We start from the raw sequence: 13,154 nt of genomic DNA, 5'->3' as shown, positions 1-13,154 counted from the left end.
GCCGTGCCTGGAATTGTCCAAGGCCAGGTTGGAGCAACCTGGTTTAGTGGAAGGTGTCCCTGCCCATGGCAGGGGGTGGCACTGGATGATCTCCAAGGTCCCTTCCCACCCAAACCATTCCATGTTCTTGCCCATCTCTGGCAGCTCCAGCTCCGTCCCAGCAGCAGCACTGGGGGTCTCAGACCCTCCTCAGCTCCAGCCCAGAGGCAGCTGAAAGACTTGGGATTAACCTGTCACTGGAATGGATTTAAATGCCAGGGAGTGGGGAAAGATGGGATTTTGGGAAGGCCCTGGCACAGGTTGCCCAGAGAAGACCTGAGAACCCCTTCCAGGGCATAAAGGGGCTCCAAGAGCTGGAGAGGGACTTGGGACAAGGGATGGAGGGACAGGACAAGGGAGAATGACTTCCCACTGCCACAGGGCAGGGCTAGATGGGATGTTGGGAAGGAATTCTTCCCTCTGAGGGTGGAGAGGGGCTGGGATGGAATTCCCAGAGAAGCTGTGGCTGCCCCATTCCTGGAAGTGTCCAAGGCCAGGTTGGAGCAACCTGGAACACTAGTGGAAAGTGTCTCTACCCATGGCAGGGGACAGAACTGGTTGACCTCCGGGGTCCCTTCCAATCCAAACCATTCCAGGATTCCAGCACACACTGATCTAACAACAGCCAGAGGGGGGCTGATGGTTTTTTCTCGTTTTCCCCTTTCATTGATACCTTAAGGTCTCCCCCAAGAAAGGCTTTGTTTCTGACACTGGAGTTTGTAGGAGGCACTTGCAGGGTTTATCTGGGCAATTCTTGATAACATTTTATGACTCTCCATAAAACGTGGGTTCCCAGTCCTGGCTGCCCAGTCCTTGGCAGTGCTGTTGGTGTTATGCAACGCCAAGGTCACGTTATTTCAGCTCCCGTAGAGCCACTGGAGTCATTGAGTCGTTGTCTAGAGAATCACTATTGTGTGGAGGTTTTCCCAGCTTACTGCACTTCCCTGCTCCAAACACACCCATCCCTGAATTGGCACCACTGTTAATGACAAAAATGTCCTGACTTGCCAGAGTGGGGTTGGAATTGGGCCGATGGGCAAGTCAGAGAATGCCAGTCCCTGCTTATCAAAGTATTTACAAGGGAACACCAAACACTTCAGTTGGATACTTGTATTCTTTTATTGGCCATCTCTGAGTTTAAAGCTGTTAAAGGCTGGTTTTATGGCAGGAGATAGAGTTACACAACTGGTTCGCCTTGTGCTGCTCAGAAATTAAGGGGTAATAATAAAATAATATAAATTGTTAGGAGTATCACTCCATTGTCATGAGGCACCTTCATTGTGGTTTCCCATATGCTTTGGTTCTGATTAGTTCTTATAAGAAACCACTTCTAAAGCAGATGATGATGAATAGAAGCTTTTGGGAAAGAAGAGGAGGAAAACTTCTCCACCGTGATTAGACCTTTCCTATTTGTGAACTTCATTCACGGTTGTGTGATTTCAGGCTCCTTTTGTTGCCAGAGGCTCATCTATTTCAAAGAGATAAAAGCATCGAGGCAATTGCTGTGGAAAACCTGCCAAGCTTTTCTGCAGGCTTAAATTAATCTTATTTTCTCTACTACAAAAGTTTGGAGCGGGGAGGTGTTTGTGCAGTGATCAGAGCTGGTTGTGGCCCATCCTGTTTGATAACCCAAACTCGTAACCAAAGGCTGAGTTTTTGGAGCAGTAATAATTAAGTGGCATCTGCCTCGCTGACCAGAATTGTTTTCCCACAAGCTGTAGCTCAAATTCCTGCCTTCTGAACAGGAGGAATTCTTTTTGGTGGGGTTTTGTGGTTCTTTAGGACTTTTCCAAGCAGGATCAAAGCAGTTGGTTTGGCGGATTTTCCTTTGCTTCTTTCATCTACGTGGACTTGCCAGATTGTGTTTGAGTGAAGGGAGCTTGTTGTTTCCATTAAAGATGGATAAATAGTGTGGCCATGGGCCCAGGGCAGGGACTGTCCCCTGTGCTGGCACTGCTGAGGCACCTGGAATCCTGGGGCAGTTCTGGGTCCCTCACAACTAGAAGGACATTGAGGGGCTGGAGCATGTCCAGGGAAGGGAACGGAGCTGGGGAAGGGGCTGGGACACCAGGAGTGACTGAGAGAGCTGGGGGGGCTCAGCCTGGAGAAAAGGAGACACAGGGGGGACCTTCTGGCTCTGCAACCCCCTGACAGGAGGGGGGAGCCGGGGGGGGTTGGGCTCTGCTCCCAGGGAACAAGGGACAGGAGGAGAGGGAACGGCCTCAAGCTGTGCCAGGGGAGGATCGGGTTGGATACTGGGGAAATTCCTTCATGGAAAGGGCTGTCCAGCCCTGAGCAGGGGTGGAGTCCCCCTGCCCAGGAAGGATTTAACACCCCTGTGGATGTGGCACTTGGGGACACGGGTCAGTGGTGGCCTTGGCAGTGCTGGGGGAATGGTGGAACTTGATGATCTTAGAGATCCTTTCCAAGCCAGACAATTCCCTGATTCCGTGAAATGGCTGTATTTTTTTGATACCTGAGTTGTTTTTGGGCAGGGGAGATGTCAGTGTTGTTCTCCCCACAGTTCAGTGGGGGCTGCCCACCATCTCTGCTGCCGGGGTGATCGGGATGCTCAGCGCCGTCGTCGCCAGCATCATCGAGTCCATCGGGGACTACTACGCCTGTGCCCGGCTGTCCTGTGCTCCTCCTCCACCCATCCATGCAATAAACAGGTCTGGCCAAACCAGAAACGTTTGCAGTGTCTTCAGCTACTTGGGTTTTTATGGTTTTTTTCCCCTTGGGATAAGACAGGAATGTGCTCCGAGATGAAACGTTACAGTTTGGTCAAACACGAGGGCCAAGAAGCTGAAATACAAGATGCAATTGTCACGTAGAATTATTTTGTTGCAAATGGAGTATTGGAATCCCAGTCCTGTTCTTGCTGGAGTCTGTGGAAGTTGATAGCACGGTTTCCATAGGGACAGAATTCTAAATCAGGTCTGGAATTTGGGGTGGTTTGTCAAATTCACCTGAAATGCAGCTGGAGAAATAAAGAGCAGCTCTTAAGTTTGACTTGAATTATGTTGTAATTTCCTCAGTTTAAGAATGTGGGTATCTAAGACTCAGAAAACAGAACTCAAATGGGTTTTCCAGGTTTGTTGGAGCTGGAAACATGAATTACAATAATTCCATAATGGAACAGATGCCCTGACAGCCCCCCTGCAACCCTGAGCCATAAAACACCCTCTGGAGGAGTCTGTGCTCAGCAAACTGACTCTTGGTTTCTGTTTGTGGTTCACAGGGGGATTTTTATCGAGGGTCTCTCCTGTGTTCTGGATGGGGTATTTGGGACAGGGAATGGATCCACCTCTTCCAGCCCTAACATTGGTGTCTTGGGCATCACAAAGGTATGTGCTTTACCCTGAGCTCTCAGGGACTGACTTCACCTCCTCAGGTGTATCCCTTACCTTCATGTTTCACAGCATGATCCTCTTCCAGGAAACCATTCTGCTCGTGCAGACAAACTTCACACATCACTCTGAATCCACCTGCCTGTCTGTACCAGCTGTTCTCAGGTGGAAATGCATTATTCTACATCAGGGCCTCAAAGATCTTTTTATTCAGAGTAAAAGGCAGTTAGAACCTGCAGAAAGCAGATGCTGCCAAATAAACTGTCCCTTGGAAAAGCAAGGCAGCATTCCAGGGCTCTGGGGTGGTTTGAGTGAGGCATAAACACTCTAAACTATGTAGAAATTGGTACTTTTTGGATGTCTTGGCTCTGAAGGCATCAGTAGGGAAGTGACTGTTTTTAATGCCTCACTTGAACACAGTAAAGTGCAATTTGTGGTCCTTGGGCTTTATCTACGTCTGTACCAGGACGTTACACTGACACAGAGGCTGCAGTCAAGGTAATTTGAGAGTTAAATGTACCCTAAATGTTTGTTTTTAAGGCACTGACTAAGGGGTTACGTATTTTTGGGGGTGTCAATCAACAAAATATATTGAGGAATCCCTTTGTTCACACGTGGGACTGGATGAGTGCCTTGAACTGGGAGGCCTTGGGCTGCAGAGAGATTTGCTTGATATTGTTAATTTAACCTTGTTAAGAAATACCAGCAACATTGGTAGCAGTAATTTATGTTGTAAATTGGTACATCTTGTTGTGGATTTTGCATGGAAGCCATAAATCCTTCATGCACATGAGGTGGAAAATGTGTGTTCTGTGCTTCCAGTAACTCATCCCTCTGACCTAATCCAGTGTAAATTATATATTTATCTCCACTCATTTGTTTATCATCTACCACCATTTGTTTCCTGCACAAGGGATTATTCTTTTGGGTTTAGGATGAAATATAACACTAACAGCACCATCTGCTGTCTGTACCAGTTGCCATTCAGCTGCTGATGGAAATTTCCTAGAAGAAATCTTAGTCAGAAAAATCCTTAAAGAAAGGTTTATTCTGTTGTGCTTCCTTTCTGGTGTTATTCATGGGGGTTGATATGAATTAACAACACTTTTCTATTAACAGCCCACAGAAATGAGTGGGCATTTTGCTTTGGGACAGTAAAAAATGAATGTCTGATGGCAGCTGAAGCAGGGTTGACCACAGTTGGTCTGTTCTGAGCATGTGGTGGAGGAGTGAATGTGCCTTACCCAGAGTGGCACAGCTGGATGGCTCTGCTCCAGTGCTTCCTCTGGCTTTCCTGCCTGCACACTCATTCCTAAATTCCTAACAATATTTCAACTTCATTTCTGCCTAAATAGATTTTTGGCATGTGGATATTCTGTTGTTTATCTGGGAGGGGAAAATCCTTAGTGCTGCATCATCCTGGTGATCCCATTCTGTCATTTCAAAAGGCATTTCCCCTCCTTGAAATTGGTATAGAATAACACTTAGAACTTAAATTTCAGGCTCCAGCTGGATGTAAAGACTGCACAATCTCTGAGCTGGTCTGTGAGTTTTATTTGATGAGAGGAGCATCAATTAACTCTGATCAGTTGGGGCTGAAGTCTGGGCAGCTCATGCCATAATGTGGTGGTGAACTGGAGGTACCAGGTCCCACCTTGTGCACTCCCAAATAATCACCTTCAGTGTGTGTGCTGGGAGTAAATCTGCAGGCAGAGCTAAGTGCTGCCCAGGGTGTTTTCAGCAGCTTTCCAGAGGAGCTTAATTTGTTTGCCTTGCAGTGATTGAGCATTTGCATAAATAAGTGTCACCAGCGTGTGGGTCTCTAAACAATTTGCCTCTTTCATGCAGGAAGATAATTTTAGAGCAAGATATTGGTGATACTTTATTTTAGAGCAAGATATTGGTGATACTTTATTTTAGAGCAAGATATTGGTGCCCCTAAGGAAAATGTCTTCGTAAGATAGAGAAAGGTGCAGGTTAAACTCTGTTGTAATTTAGTGAACTCCCCAATTTGCTGGTGTAGCTCCTGTTTGCAGGTGAACAGTCCCACCTGAGAGCTCAGCAGTGAGGAAAGGGGAGAGAGAAAGACCATTTTTCATGCCTGCTCTGTCTTGTATTTCTCATTTCACTCATTTAGCTCAGTCACACCTGGTCAACAAATTAATATCTCCTTCCCTCTGAACCTGAATACTCTGTACCAGGAGACCTGCAAAGGGCTTTGCCAGAAACCACCTTACAGTGTAAAAGGGGTTTTTTTGTCCCTGGGGCACCTCTTCTGGCACTGGAACAGTGTTAAAATATCAACTGTTCAGGTTTATCATCTACCACTGCAACACAGACAAACACTGCCTGAAGTTTGGATGCTTAAAATAAAACTGGGAAGGAAGTGCAGGCCCTTGGTTTCAGTGCCAGCACAGCCCTGATTTGCATGTGGAGTGAACTCAGGCCTGGCCTCAGAGGGGTTTTACAAAACCTTGGAAATCCCTCTCCTCTTTCCCCTCAACCACATCTTGCTGTGTCAGAGGGCAGCAACACATGGAATTTATTTGTTCCATTTCCCATCTCTCCCAGGTGTGGCCTCTCTCTCCTTGCTTTCTCTCTTGTAGCTGGGCCTGCACCACGTTTCACGGTGGTTGTGCTGTAGCATTTACACGTGGTTTTAAAGCTGACTTGGTGTTAACAAAACCCAAATTAAAGCAAGTTCTGTTAGGCTGGAGCACAGCCCTGTCCCAGCTGGGCCACTTGGAAAGGCTCTGCAGCCTTTGAGCCACCAACAAAAACACGCAGGAGGCTTGAGGAGAAATTTAATTGGAAAGGAAAATAACAAAATAAATTTCCAGGTGTGAAGCTGGACCAAGTGCAGACTTTTTCCAGTGTCTTTTCCTTTTTTCCCTGCAGGTTGGGAGTCGCAGGGTGATCCAGTATGGAGCTGCCTTCATGCTGCTCCTTGGGATGGTTGGGAAGTTCAGTGCCCTCTTTGCATCCCTGCCCGACCCCGTGCTGGGGGCTCTCTTCTGCACCCTCTTTGGTAATATGGACTTTACTCCTCTTTTTCACTCTAATTCTGTGTTTATATGTATTTTTCTATCTGTTTTTGAAGGAAAAGTCTATCTAAAAGCTGATCTTTGGGGTTTTTTTTTAATGTAGGGATGATTACAGCTGTGGGTCTGTCGAACCTCCAGTTCATTGATTTAAACTCCTCTCGGAATCTGTTTGTCCTTGGATTTTCCATTTTCTTCGGGCTTGTCCTCCCAAGTTATCTCAAACAGAACCCCCTGGTCACAGGTACGTGTTCCTGCTCCCCCACACAAAACCTGCTTTTCCCTTCTACTCACATGGGAAGTACAAACAGGTACAAAGGAATGGAAAGGTCAGTAAGAGAAAAACCAAAGTATTTGGAGACAATAAAAGCTGTAGATACAGATAAGCTTTATATGTGTGTGTATATATATATATTCTCTGAGGAGAATTAATTGGGATGTTGAGACCTGAATTAAATGTTTCAGTGGGATACAGCTGAAGTTTTCCTGCTTTTTCTTGGTACTCCATAGAGGAATGAAAGGGGGCAAATACCAGGAAAAAAGACAAAAAGGGTGAATCTGAGATGTAAATGATGTTAAAAGACTTAAGGGGAAACACCAAGGAACAGTTTGGGAGGGAGGGATTTTTTTGGGGGGGGGTGAATTTTTTTGTCACTGCAGATACATGTTCTGAATGGGAACTTTAATTTTAATGAACTCCAGGCTGTTAATCAAATTGTAGCTTTGGGAAATCCATGGGGAAGGTTTTCTGGTTTAGTATTCCCCTCTCAGCAGTGATCATGACATCCTGTGTCATCAGAGGTGGGCTCTCTAAGGAATATTTCACTGGTTTGGGGTGTTTTTAAAGGAAATATTAACTGACAGTATTTAGCTGTCGCTTCAGACCCAGATTTAAGGGCATATCTGTCCTACTTTAAGTGGTTCACAAAGCAGATAGTCCAGGCAGAGGTGGGTGATCACACACTAATAGAATGTTCTGCCATGAACTGATGTTTTCTTGCCCTTTTAAAAAGTAAAGATTTATAAAAAGAGTTACTTCAATCCCACACCCTTTTACATTTTGGACGTTTCTCTTTTCCATTTTATAGTTTTCTAATAATAAAAACATATATATATATAAAAAAATCAGTAGTTTAAATTAGCTGTGTCTGCAGTAGACTCTCAAATGGTGCTTTGTGACATTTTTATGAGCAGCTGAAAGTTCATGGAGTTACATTTTGGGGCAGAATGTCCCATGGGGGGCTGTGTTAGGTGAAGGTTCTTCTGCATTAATTCCCACACGTTTTCCAGAGTCCTGTTTGAACAAATCCCTCACTGAACTTGGCAGGATGTGTATATGCGTGATAAAAATGCCAGAAGGTCAGTGTTTGTGCCTGTTTTTTGCAGGAATAGCAGGGATTGATCAGGTGCTGAACGTCCTGCTCACCACAGCCATGTTCGTCGGGGGCTGCGTCGCCTTCATCCTGGACAACACCATCCCAGGTCAGCACTGGGCCTGTCCTTATCCTGATGTCATGGTTTTAGAGCCCAAAATCCAATTCCTGATTCTTAGCCCCCCTCCCACATCTCAACTCAGTGTGAGATGGGTTTTCCAGGCACCACACAAGACTCAAAATGGGGGAAAAGGAATATATTACAGTGACTGTACACATAAATAAATAGTATAATACATTACATACAATCTTAACTCTATCTCTACCATGACATACAATATTTACAATGGGCCAAATCTCTTCTCCCCTCCAAATAAAAGTCCAGGAGGGAAGAAGAAAAAGACCCCTTTCTCTCTTTGAGCAGCAAGTCTCTCTAGGGCAGCAGTGTCTCTTCTTCTCTTCCATGCAGCAGTTGCAGCTGGATCTTTACCAATGCACACGAGGGGGTCTCCAAACCCCTCAGTCCTCCGTCTTCAAACGAAGGGTCTTTCCGTGGGCTGCGTTTCCCAGGACAAAGGACGCATCACCACGGTCCTATCAGGAAGCACAGGGGTCTTGGTGACAGTCCTTATCTTCAGGGGACTCAGGCCCCTTTGCAGAGCTCCCATGCTCTGACTCAAGATGGCTGCTGGCTTCCTTGTAGCTGCAGCGGGAGGGAAGCCCAAGGTCATCCCCTCCACATTCCATCGGCCATCCTGGCTCAGCTCTCAGGAGGCCTGAGCTTCTTAGCTCCTCTCTCAGCAGTGCTGTAGCACCCTGAGGCTCTTCCATCTCCCTCCTCCTAGGAGGGGTCTCAAAGGAGTTTGGGGGAATTTTTGGTTGTTCAGTTCTTACCCCCGAAACTCTCTCTCTGCAGTGGCTTGGTTCTCTTTCTGCTGCTGCTTTCCTTTTCTTCAGACAACTCAGTGTCTGCCTCGGCTGCATGCCGGCTTCTGCTGCTGCTTGGGTTCTTCTCTGTTGGCTCTTTACCACTGCTCTCGGACGGTGCTGTCTCTGCTACTGCTCCGTCTGCCCACTCACGATGGAGAAAACTCCTTCAGCTTCTCGAGTCACAGACCTCAGTCCAGTCTAACACTGTTTCCGAGTTTCTATGACCCCAGCTGGGGGCTGGGGGGCCAAGGTCCCCCAGAGGGGCTTCGAGCCCCTTCCTCGTGGCTTACAGCATGGCCACTTCTTCTCGAACAACAAGTACAACCTTCTTTTCCGGTCCAGTGATATGTTTATATTTGGCAGGAGTGCTGATTGGGTCAAACCCCAAGGGTCACCACCCCCTGGGGGTTACCACTTTCTTAGCTTCAGGGGGAAAACCTGGTTCAAACCGCTACACCCGAGCAGCAGCTGCCTTTCTGCAGTCCCAGCATTCCAGGGAGGCAGGGAAACAGGGACACATCCCTGCTTTTGCTGTTCCCTCCTCACACCTGCAGGCCTGGCTTTGCCTGGTGTTATGGTTTGGAGCTGGCTCCCTGCCAAGTCTCCAAACCTTACCACAAGGAGTGTTCCCCCCCCACCCTAAACCAAGGGAGAAGAGGGGAAAAAACCCAAAAGAACCGAAAACGAGAGAGAGACAAAGTAATGTATATAAATATATTTACACTTATATTTACAGTTATATACAGTTGAAATATATATATAATTTCACAGGGAAAAGGGAAAGGGGAAGGGAAGAACAAAAACCAAAATAATATATATATATATTATCCCAATCAGTAGCCCAAGGTCTATCAACTAAAAGAATTAGCAGAGAATATCTTACTACTCTCCCTGGGACAACGGAGAGTCACGTTGGAGCGACTGCCGGCAGCCTCCGCCTCCCAAGGTCGACAAGGCCTCACCAGGCCTCACTCCCCAACCCGACAGACTCAACACAGGGAGATCTGCACCTCCAAAGCTGCCGGAAGGAAAGAGAGCCAAGGCCTTTCCTCCCTTCTTCTTATACCCCAGTTTACGTAAAAATTGTAGGGAATACCGGGTAAATCTGGGCACTTCCTTGGTTACAAGCTGGTCACCAAGGAAGGCCTAGGCCAAACTACCACACCTGGGAACCCCCGGAATCCTTTCCAGGCTGAGCCCTCTGTCCTATAAACATCCGAAAGAGCTGATCAAAACCAACCCACAACAGTCTTCAGAAGGCAGAGAAAGCTGGTTTTAAGATCTAAACCTGTTCCATTCAAGAGGAAAAATTTACCTCAACTTCCACTTAAAAAATTAAATATCGTATTTTTTCCCCTCTTCCTGCCTTTCTGAGGAGTCTGGAAGATCCTTTCAGAGCTCTGCTTAACGTGGTGGCTGAGCCTTGAGCTCTTCTTCCTTCTTTTAACCTCTGCTTTATTACTTGTATGTACTCATAAAGATATCCAGGAATATATATCTTATTTTTTTTCCCTTTTGTTTTGCCTTCTAGGAAGCCCTGAAGAAAGGGGAATACGGAAATGGAAGAAAGGGATCGGGAAAGGAAGCAAATCCCTGGATGGCATGGAAACGTATGATTTGCCTTTTGGCATGAACTTCATTAAAAAATACAGGTGTTTCAGCTTCCTGCCCATCAGCCCCACCTTCATGGGATACACGTGGAAAGGCTTCAGGAAAAGCAGTAACTGCAGGAGTTCAGATGAAGACTCAGAAGCTACAGTATAGCCTTAGCTGAAATTATATTATCTAGTTGTAGTAAAAGATGTATTTGCAGTTTCTTGCTGATTAAGAAGCATTAAAATATATGTTTTGTATATCTGCATTTAAATTCTGGAACCAGAGCTGAGACGGATTTAAAAAAAATGAAAAAAAAAAAGAAGAAGAATTAAAAACAAAAGGCTTTTCCTGTTGTGGGTGGTGGGAGCCAGGTCTGGTGTCTCTGGGGCAAATTCCAGGGGTTTGGGGGAGTTGTAGTACTTAAGTCTGTTTATTTTAAATGGGTTTAGGTCCTGGAAGTGTGTAGGTGCTATTGAAAAACTTTAATTAACTTAAATTTTGATTTTATTGGAGCCCTCAGTGCTGGCACTTGGCACAGTCATTGCTGGCAATGTTGGTTATGCCAGGAAATCTGAATCCATGGGAAGGGGGGGGGGGAGAAGAAAAGAAAAAAGGAAAAATAGTTACTTCTAGTCATGTCAAACCCCATAGATCTTGTTTTTTACTCCCTGATTTGCACATTCCATATTTGCAGTACCCTGAAAACTGGATTCAGTTGATAAAGGCAAATCATGAAAGTATTATTTTGAATTATCCACAATTCCAGTGGCACATCCAGTGCTAAGACAGGAAGTTTCTGCACTAACTTTGCCCATGAAAACCAGGACTGACTTCTGCTGGCTCAATGCTGCAGGAGCCACTTCTTTCACACCATTTCTCGTTTTCTGAACGTTTGCTTTTTCCACCTGGGATTCCCCCACCTGGGATTCCCCCACCTGGGATTCCCCCACCTAATCCCAGTGTCCAGGATTTCTACCCAGGGACACATGGCTGGAGTGTTACAGGAATGGGAAACTTGAACTTCCAGACAGGACTTGGTGGTTTTTTAGTTCAGTGCCTGCATCCAGCAAGATGTTTCCCAGACAGCAAGGGCAATTAATTGAGCAGTTAAGCAATTAACCCCCGTGTCTGTGCAGGGAATGGCAGGTGGTGGGAAGGCTGGCTGGGATCTGGGCACGAGGTTTTTATGGGATATCAACAGCTGATGCTGCACAAGCAGCTGATGTCGCGTTGCCTCTTCCTTCTCTCCTCGTGGGGCTTGTCCAGAGGCTCATTCCCGCTGGGAAGGGGGTTTGGAATGGCAGAGACACTACATCTGGCAGCCCCACCCATGGATGGTTTCACGGGTATCGGGTCCAATCAGGGCACCACTCAGAGATTTTTTTTTTCCTGGAATAGTCTCAGCTCTGATGTTTTGTGGGTGTTCACGCTCATCATGCATTCATAATTAACAGTTTTATTCCTGTTTAATGTTCTTACTATTGCAAGTTAGTTTTAGACTTCAGTGTGGCCCCAAAAAGCATTTTCAGCTGTGGAATCATCAGGGAAATGTCGTGTAATGTAATTTCAAGGCCAGTAATGCTCTACGGTGCTTGCGTTTTGTATTCCTGGAAAACCATAACAGTGGATCCTGTAATTCCCTGAGATATTTATCAAACTTTGACTACTGGACAGGAGCGCAGGAACTCTGTTTTCTCTGCTTCCAGGTGAATTTGTTCTGGGTTTTTGAAGCATGGAGGGGTTGGGGTGGGAGGGCAAGGCAGGAGCGTAACGGATCAGTACTGAGTAGTGTAGAGTCGGAATGATTCCGTGGATATTCTCAGCATGCCATGGCTGTTTCCAGAACCTATTTTATCCCGCTTTTTCCATATCCAAGCATGCCTTTGTTCCTGCTTCGGGGAACTTTCAGTAGTTTGCAGTCTCGGTGTCAGTTGGGCTGTCTCGAAAGCTGGTCGGAAGAGTTGTTGTGTAGTAGACGAGGTTTGTTTGCCTGTGAAACAAAGTCATTTTTCCTCATTTTTTAAACTTTCCCTCTCCAGGTAGTCAGGTGTTCCATTCCCACGTCCACCTGCACACAGTTGGAGTGCAGACACCTCTGATCAGTGGCACGAAGCTTCCAAATTTCCCAACTTTAAGTTCAACCAAAGATGTGTGGGAGACGTGGGGGAGTTAAAAATACATATAACAAAGGAAAACAAAAGCCACCTCTGGTGGTTGTACAACCCAAGGGGTTGTGGTGATGTAAAATGCCAAAGTTGGTTATCTTGTAAAAGTTGAGAAATGGAGAAAAAAACCTTTTTATTTCCAGTGGTGCCACTTCAGAGCAGCTGAGCTGCCCCATCCAGCAGGGAGGGACACCCCTGTTCCCAGGCTTTCCAACTCCTCCCCCAAGCAGTTTGGAGAACTTCAGGGAGAGGTGGTGATGAGAGGTTTGTCTCCTCTCACCCTGGCTGAGGTCAAGCCATGTGTGTTCTGTGTTGCCTCACCTGGGATTTGCTGAGACACTTCAAATTCCAGGGCACCGAATCCAAGGGGAGTTTTCCTCCTCCCTGGAGCAGAACACTCCTCCTTTCCTGCAGCACTGGAATGACTCTCTGAACAGGTGCAGTCCAGTTCTGTGTGTGACTGTTGGGTTTTGTTCTCTTGGTGACTTTGGGCCCTCCTGTGCCTGTTCCCCCTGGCTGAGGGTGGGGCAGCCCCATCCTGCCGGGAACACCGAGGAGCAGTTGAGGTTCTGGTCATTTTTGTAACCCTGTCTGTCAGTTGAGGACTCTCCACCTTATCCCGTGGGTGAATGGCTAAAGGTGGGCCTCAGGTTGGGAAAG

At 46.5% G+C, this 13,154-nt stretch overlaps 1 protein-coding gene across 1 annotated transcript in view; it reads left to right on the top strand.

Annotated features, from left to right (window-relative positions):
* Positions 1 to 10,670, top strand: part of SLC23A2 (solute carrier family 23 member 2) — a 54,560-nt gene extending 43,890 nt beyond the window's left edge. The window contains exons 11-16 of the mRNA XM_027701563.1: positions 2,564 to 2,711; positions 3,281 to 3,386; positions 6,288 to 6,417; positions 6,537 to 6,674; positions 7,817 to 7,912; positions 10,265 to 10,670. Coding sequence (XP_027557364.1) covers positions 2,564 to 2,711; positions 3,281 to 3,386; positions 6,288 to 6,417; positions 6,537 to 6,674; positions 7,817 to 7,912; positions 10,265 to 10,497 — 851 coding nt within the window. The 3' untranslated portion in view covers positions 10,498 to 10,670. The remainder of the gene's footprint in view (positions 1 to 2,563; positions 2,712 to 3,280; positions 3,387 to 6,287; positions 6,418 to 6,536; positions 6,675 to 7,816; positions 7,913 to 10,264) is intronic.
* Positions 10,671 to 13,154: the final 2,484 nt, after the last annotated feature.

This window comes from Neopelma chrysocephalum, unplaced genomic scaffold, assembly GCF_003984885.1.
Source record: "Neopelma chrysocephalum unplaced genomic scaffold, ASM398488v2 Primary Assembly neopelma1_163, whole genome shotgun sequence".
Taxonomy (NCBI): Eukaryota; Metazoa; Chordata; class Aves; order Passeriformes; family Pipridae; genus Neopelma; species Neopelma chrysocephalum.
This window is presented reverse-complemented; position numbering and strand designations above follow the sequence as displayed.